Here is a 7,599-nt window from a genome sequence, read left to right as displayed (position 1 = left end):
AGCACTCTGAGAACTACAGCCTGACCCTGCCCTCTCCTGCCGCGGCTGTTTCCTGTGAAAGGTAGTAACCTGAAGAGTTTGTTCCTATATCCCCTTTCCACTCGACTTCTCTCCGATTCCTCTATCCCTTCGCTTTCAAGAAACTGCTGCAGCCAAAATTGTCGTCTCCTCCTCCTCCTCCTCCTCTTTGTGGAAACAGACATCTCTCCCCATCACCCTGATCTCTTCCTCAGTGTAATGCCCTAAGAGGCCAGGACATCTCCACACTCCATTGAATCCATACCAGGGACGCTCTGAAAGATCCCCAATTCGGGAACAGTCCCTTAAAATGGAGCCCCCCACCCTTAGACGCTCGCGCTTCTCCCGAACCTGGCAAGCTCGCTCGAGCCTTTGAACCTCATCCTTTCCTTCCTTGTGCCCCTATCCTGTCCCTATAACCTAAGCGAACGAGAAAACTCCGGGCTGATTCTCGCCGCAGGAGCTGGTTTCCAAGAGATGGAAGAAAAGAAAAAGAAAGTCACAGGTGACTTGTTCCAATTAGTAAACGTCTAATTAAATTAGTGTCAGATTAAAGCAGCCAATAGGGCCGGCCTCTATCGGGGAGAGGGGGCGGGGGGGAGAGATGCCAGGAAGCGAAGCCCCTCCCCAGCCTCGCCTATATAAAGTTGGTGGTGGCTGCCGGGCGGCTTGCTTCTAGTTGGCTCTTAAGCCAACTTTCTCTGGAAGATAGCGAGGGGAGGAAAGAAGGGGCGGTGGGCAGGTGAGAGAGCAAACCGGGAGCTTCCTCGGGGACTCGAGGTTGCTGCTGCCCTTGTCCGTTCTCCCTTAGGACCGAGGAGGGAAGGGGCTTGCGTCTGTCCTTTAGTTTCCACCAGCTGCCTTCGATTACCGTCTGAGGCAAAGGAGCAGTAGCCAGTGGCGCGCTGCGTGCGGGTGCTCGCTGGTGCCCAGGAGCCGGCGGCTAGTGGCTCCAAGGGGCAGGAGGAAGGAAGGGGGAGCTGCTCGTCCTCTCGGAAGAGGGCGCTGCCTTCCCTCCTCTCTCCGCACGGCTCCCCGAGGCTAAGGGAGAAGCTTCAGCGCCCGGGCAGAGAATGCAGTTGGGAGAGCCGCTCCTAGCGAGCGCTGTCCACTTGCCCGGCGCTCACTTCTACCCCCTGGAGAGCGCGAGCTCGAGCGCGAGCGCGAGCGGCAGCAGTGGCGGCGGGCCCCACCACGGCGCCGGCTCCCCGGCGCAGAGGCTGGACGTGGACAAAGGGCAGAAAAAGTTCCGAGCCGGCCTCGCGTGCGAAGCGGCTCGCGAGCCCGCCTCGTCCAGCGGCGGGGCCGCCCCTCCGGGCGTGCTGAGCGACGCCGACGCCGCGGACACCTTCTCCAGCGCCGGCGCCGTGGCCAAGCCGGGCGCCCCGGACGGCCGCAAGGGCTCTCCGTGCGGGGACGAGGAGCTGCCCTCGGCAGCCGCGGCGGCGGCGGCGGCGGCGGCAGCGGCGGCGGCTGCTGCGCGCTACCCCATGGACAGCCTGAGTCCGGACCGCTACTACCTGCAGTCGCCGGGGCCGCCGCAGGGCGCCGAGCTGGCCGCGCCCTGCTCCCTCTTCCCGTACCCGGCGGCGGCCCAGCACGGCTCGGTGTACCCGGCCCCCAACGGCGCACGCTACCCCTATGGCTCCATGCTGCCCCCCGGAGGCTTCTCGGCCGCCGTGTGCTCTCCCGGGAGGGCGCAGTTCGGCCCCGGCGGCCCCGGCGGCCCCGGCGGCCCCAGCGGCGGCGGGCCCGGCGGCTATCAGTACGGTCAGGGCGGCCCCGGCGCGCTCTACGGCCCCTACCCGGGGGCAGCCTCGGCCTCCGGCTCCTGCGGCGGCCTCGGCGGCCTCGGGGTGCCGGCCGCTGGCCTGCGCGCTCAGGTCTACCTCTGCAACCGGCCGCTGTGGCTGAAGTTCCACCGGCACCAGACGGAGATGATCATCACGAAGCAGGGCAGGTGGGTCGCCAGGGTGGTCCGGGAGGGTCTCCGGGGAGGGCGGGCTGCACACCTGAGTACAGCTTGGGTCCTGTGGGCGTCAGGGAAGCGAAGAGTAAAAACCCTCCCGCCGTCCCGTGCCGGCGCCCTGCAACCTTCCCAACTCCATCCACTTCCCCAACTCCCATCTCCAGTGCTCTCGGGACCGGGTGGGAGGCCACCTCAGCTCCGGTCCTCCTCCCTCGGCAGGTGGCTGGGCAGAAGTTCATCCCTTGTCCCTGTAAATTCTCGCTGCGGCCGGAGTGGGTGGGGGTCTTCGAGGAACCGAGGATGAAGGAGAGTCAAGAACCCCCTTCCCTGTTGGTAATCCCCCTTCCGCAGCTGGGAGCCGAAGGACAGCACAGTTTAGGACTTGTCCTCCCCCTTGTCTGGGTGGTGAAAGAGGCTGGGGACTCTGCGCAGCCCCAGGATGCGTTTGTGAAGTCGCCTTGCTGTGGGGACCATTTTGTCGAAGGCCCTTTCGAGTGGTCGCACCCTGAGCCGTTGTGACCCCAGCCACCCCAGAAAAATCTCAGAGACTCGGCGCCCCTGTCCGAACCGGGATAGGCCGCTACACTCTCTAGCCGATGAGATACCAGACTGCGCAGCCCCTGAATTAGTCGAAGGGGACCCTGGCCCTTCCCTGAATGATGTCTTGGAAACAGGGCCTTAGATGGGAGAGTCCTCGAAGAAATCTACTCCCAGATTTTGACTGCTAGAGGTGAACTAGCTAGCCGAGTAAGAAAAACAAAGTTCTGCCTCAGTCTAATAGCGAATAGCTTACACTCCTATACCGCCGTAAGGTTTGCAAAAGCACTTTATCACACCAAACCAGAGAGATAAGTAGTACCATTCGTTCCATTTTACAGATAAGGAAAGTAGGGTTCAGAGAGATGAAACTTACCTATTATTACTCACAGCTAATAAGTCTATGTGGCGGGTTGATACTCAGGTTTTCCTGACGCCTAACTCCAAACTCCAGTGCTATACTACACAAACTTCCCTTTTCCTTCCTTCCTTTTTCTTTCTTTCTTTTTTCTTTCTTTCTTTTTTCTTTCTTTCTTTCCTCCTTTCTTTTTTCCTTCCCTCCCTCCCTCCTTCCTTTCCCTTCCTTTCTCTTTTCTTTCTCTTTCTTCCTGCCTCCTTATAAATAAACCCTTTCCCGGATATGGGTTCCCTATATTGTCCTGCCCTCTCCCTCCCCGCTTGCCTCCCCGCCACAACCATGCATACCACACATGGGCAGTTTCTGCCTGTTATCTGTCCCATGTCCCAGGGGTCAAACTTGATTGGAATAAAATCAGATTGTGTCCTGTCTCCTGGGAAAGGAAGGCCAGAATTTGGGAGTGAATTTCCCTGTCCCCTTTTGGTGTGAGACTCTGCTTAGGGTTTACCCTTTTTTTCTTTCTATACAGGAGGATGTTTCCTTTCCTAAGCTTCAACATTAATGGGCTCAACCCCACAGCCCACTACAATGTGTTTGTGGAGGTGGTGCTTGCTGACCCCAACCACTGGCGCTTTCAGGGGGGCAAATGGGTGACGTGTGGCAAGGCTGACAACAACATGCAGGGTGAATAGATTGGTGGGGGAAGTAAAGCTGGGGAAGGGGTGGTCACGGAAGAGCGAAATTTCCTGGGTGTATATTTGTGTAATTCACATTTCTTATGATCACAAAATGTTAGAACTGAAAGGGACCCCAGAGCTCATCTAGTTCAACGCACTCATTTTACAGATGAGGAAAGTGAGGCCAAGAGAGGGGAAATGATGGACTCAAGGCCACATAGCTGTCAAGTCACTGAGCCAAGATTCAGACCGGTCTTCTGACTCCAAGTCCAGTGCTCTCTCCCCAACATGACTGTTTAATTGTATATCCCTTTTCGAAGATTTCTCTCAAGGCCTGATGGTCCAAAGTTGTATGTATGTGTTAGGAATAGGCAGAAGAGACTTTCTATGTCAATTTTATTTTCTTATACTTTCAACATATACAAAAGACCAAAGAGCAAATCTATTTTAGAGTGGACTCAATCTTTCTGTCAAAACTTTTCTGTTGCTAAATGATGCATCTGATGGGACAAAAGCCACAAGAGACCAAACATACTCTTTGCAAGTACTGGTCAATATTCAACTATTAAAAATGGAACCATAGAGGAAGCATATTTAACTGCTTAAAATGGAAGACAACCAATCTAAGTCATAAGGAATGAAGGCAGATATCTATGCAACATCCCTCCCAAAAAAAAGTGAGATTATTTTTTTTAAAATTCACCCCAAAAGCTGACATCTATGAGGTATCCACAAGTACAGCCCCGAATTTTGGCATTTAGACTTTAGTATTTGTATTTGAGTGTGGTATTTTTGTATGAGTTTTTGGTTAATATTTTTGTCCAAAGAAGTTTGAAAGCAGAGCTCAAAAAGGATAGGAATAGAAAGGATGCCCCTATCTCTGGGCATAATGAAAAATTATAGTGGAATAATCATGAGAGCTCATTTGTATATAGCACTGTAAGGAGTACAAAACATTTTATTTTTGTGTCTCTAGTCTTTCAGACTAGACTCAGAAACTCCAGGAGCCCTAGAGACTAAGGTCATACCTCCCTTTATCTTCTATATTCCTTATTTTCTAGGCAACAAAATGTATGTTCACCCTGAGTCTCCCAACACTGGCTCGCACTGGATGAGGCAGGAAATCTCCTTTGGAAAACTGAAACTTACGAATAACAAAGGCGCTAATAACAACACTCAGGTAATATAGAGGTAATAATAGAGGACCCTGGGGTCCTCTAGATTCGGCCTAGGAAGTGAAAAAAACTTTTTGTGTTAAGAATCTTGAACTCTTGACTTACTATGCCCTAAGTTATGATCAATTTGAATTTCTTTTCCTCTTAAATTCCTGCCCCAAACCCAGCAACCCACCTTACAACATCTTCTTACTGAATTGTTGATGCTGTAGTCCAAAGCCTACTATTGTAATAGGCCGTTGGAGACCCTACTGCTGGGCAGAAACCTCCCCTACCAGACCCCCTGGAAGGTTCTGAACCTTGTCGCTAATACCATCCTGAAACCAATGCCTGGTGGTGCTCGGAAATGTATCATCCTAACAACCTGATGGTGACCATCAGGACTTAAAAAAGAAATTTTAGGACTGTTGTATTAAAAGACCCCGGAAGCACAGTGCTTGTAGACATACATTAATAAAACCCTTTAGCAAGTACTTTTGTTTGAATATCTAAAATGCCTTCCTAGATGTCGCTACTCTTTTTCCCACTCCCAGATGATAGTCCTGCAGTCTCTTCACAAGTACCAACCCCGGCTTCACATCGTAGAAGTGACTGAGGACGGTGTGGAAGACCTTAATGATTCCTCCAAGACTCAGACATTCACTTTCTCTGAGACCCAGTTCATTGCTGTGACAGCTTACCAGAATACTGATGTGAGTCAGCCCCAAAGACTGGAGAACTTCTTTAGCAGTGAACCCTAGATTAACCCATCCCCACCCTCCCTCCAAAAAAGTGCTCACTGGTTCTCTTTTTTTTTCCTCCTCTAGATTACCCAGCTGAAGATCGACCATAATCCATTTGCAAAAGGTTTCAGAGACAACTATGATTCGTAAGTGTAGCTTTATTCTTCACTGCATAGTTACAGGACCATAGATTTTGAGCCAGAAAGGCCCTCCGAGGCCATCTAGCACCTCAAACCTTCATTTTAGAGCCCCAGAGAAGTAAGATGACTTGGCTAAGGTCACACAGGGAGTAAGAAGCAGACCCAGAATATGAAGTCAGGTCCTCTGATTTCACATCCAGGACTCCTTCCTCAGCACCATTCTGCCCATCTTTAGCAGAGAAGCTTTATACAAGCACCTTCATCCAAAAAACCTTTAGGGTTTTATTTTGTTGTCCTTTGTTTAGCTGTGTTATCACATTGGCTACTACTTGATTTCCTTTAGAAGCTTACCTGAAAAGATTCTAGAACATTTATATACTTAAAAAAAAAGTTAAATTGGCTTTAAAATATGTGGACAGTCTCCAGAGAGAGGGAGAGATGGTAATTTGAGGTCACTCTGTTCTAGCACCTGCATGAGGGAATTGTTACAGCTTCATTATTAATACCTGGAAGAAAAAAAGGTGCCAGGCTGGGGCAGAAGAAATGATGAGACAAAACAGATAGACATTTGACCAGCTTAAGCTAACCAGGGCGCTACCGTCAACGTGAAGCTCTAAAAGGCACTCTCCCTGAAAACTCTCCTCCCCTCCCCCCACCCCATGCCTTTTTCAGTTCTGGGAAGTGGAGTGGTCAGGAGTGTTGGTAGCGCTTGGGTTTTTTTTTTTTTAAGTGTTTCTCTTTATGTTGTAGCATGTACACCGCTTCCGAAAATGACAGGTTAACTCCATCTCCCACGGATTCTCCTAGATCCCATCAGATTGTACCAGGAGGCCGATATGGAGTTCAGTCTTTCTTTCCTGAACCTTTCGTCAACACTTTACCTCAAGCAAGATACTACAACAGCGAGAGAACCGTCCCACAGACCAACGGTCTCCTTTCCCCCCAGCAAAGTGAAGAGGTCTCCAACCCTCCCCAGAGATGGCTCGTGACTCCCGTGCAGCAGCCGGGAGGCAACAAACTGGATATAAGTTCCTATGAATCAGAGTACACTTCCAGCACCTTGCTGCCCTATAGCATTAAATCCCTGCCCCTCCAGACATCCCACGCTCTGAGCTATTACCCTGACCCATCCTTCCCTGCAATGGCAGGCTGGGGAGGCCGAGGCCCTTACCAGAGAAAGATGACAGCTGGGCTACCATGGACATCCAGAACCAGCCCTCCTGGTTTCACTGAGGATCAGCTTTCCAAAGAGAAAGTCAAAGAAGAAATTAGCTCTTCCTGGATAGAAACCCCCCCTTCCATAAAGTCTCTAGATTCAAATGATTCTGGGGTGTATACTAGTGCTTGCAAGAGAAGGCGGCTCTCTCCCAGTACCTCCAGCAATGAAAATTCCCCCTCGATAAAGTGTGAGGACATAAATGCAGAAGACTATAGCAAAGACACTTCAAAAGGCATGGGCTACTATGCTTTCTATACAAGTCCCTAAAGCATTACATTCCTCTTGTAAAATTGGCCAGTTTTTAAAAGGTGGACTTGGTGTGTGTGGTTGAGTTTTTTCTTTGTTTTCCTGTTTTGGTTTTGTTTTGGTTTTTTTTGTTTGTTTGTTTGTTTGTTTGGTTTGGTTTGGTTTTGCCTCGGTTGCCAAAAAGACTTTTGCCTCCCACCTTGAAGCTTACCGTGTGGTGCAATTCTTTATAGAAAGTGCCAAAGCTTTTTGATTGCTGCAGGTAATGGGAACCAACCTAGTAGCTTATTTTTTTAAATGTGATCCATTAATGGCTTATAGAAATTTTACATTTTAACTCTCAAGGATACTCAAGGTTCTGGTTTTAACCGCATGGCATATTTATTGGAGACACTAAACCTTCAGTGAGGTGGACTGGGGGCCTCTGAGGGTGGGATGTCTGGATCAAGTTCTGGGAACCAACTTGCAGCCAGCCCTCATTTCTCATTCAAAATCTCTAAGCAAATCAGAGCAGAGAATATGGCAAAGGCCTTCCAAT

General features: G+C 50.6%; 1 protein-coding gene across 2 annotated transcripts; it reads left to right on the top strand.

Moving 5' to 3' along the window:
• The first annotated feature begins 704 nt into the window (after positions 1-704).
• On the top strand, positions 705-7,266 carry EOMES (eomesodermin). Of its 2 annotated transcripts, none has more exons than XM_027872553.1 (6): positions 705-1,978; positions 3,412-3,566; positions 4,621-4,739; positions 5,268-5,426; positions 5,541-5,602; positions 6,404-7,266. In XM_027872553.1, exons 1-6 carry the CDS (start codon positions 1,092-1,094, stop codon positions 7,080-7,082), a joined length of 2,061 nt encoding a protein of 686 aa, XP_027728354.1. In that variant the 5' UTR covers positions 705-1,091; the 3' UTR covers positions 7,083-7,266. The 2 variants fall into 2 exon arrangements, with proteins under 2 accessions (XP_027728354.1, XP_027728353.1); XM_027872552.1 differs by having other exon boundaries at positions 6,347-7,266.
• The last annotated feature ends 333 nt before the right edge of the window (positions 7,267-7,599 follow it).

The sequence above is a fragment of the Vombatus ursinus genome, unplaced genomic scaffold (assembly GCF_900497805.2).
Source record: "Vombatus ursinus unplaced genomic scaffold, bare-nosed wombat genome assembly UNPS02014799.1, whole genome shotgun sequence".
NCBI classification, from domain to species: domain Eukaryota; kingdom Metazoa; phylum Chordata; class Mammalia; order Diprotodontia; family Vombatidae; genus Vombatus; species Vombatus ursinus.
This window is presented reverse-complemented; position numbering and strand designations above follow the sequence as displayed.

Bases quoted from the DNA above. Each gene is read 5' to 3' on its own strand.
- EOMES (XM_027872552.1), top strand. From the start codon at position 1,092: ATGCAGTTGGGAGAGCCGCTCCTAGCGAGCGCTGTCCACTTGCCCGGC. The intron at 1,979-3,411 runs GTGGGTCGCCAG...CTTTCTATACAG, and splicing joins ATCATCACGAAGCAGGGCAG to GAGGATGTTTCCTTTCCTAA. The intron at 5,603-6,346 runs GTAAGTGTAGCT...TTTATGTTGTAG, and splicing joins TTCAGAGACAACTATGATTC to CATGTACACCGCTTCCGAAA.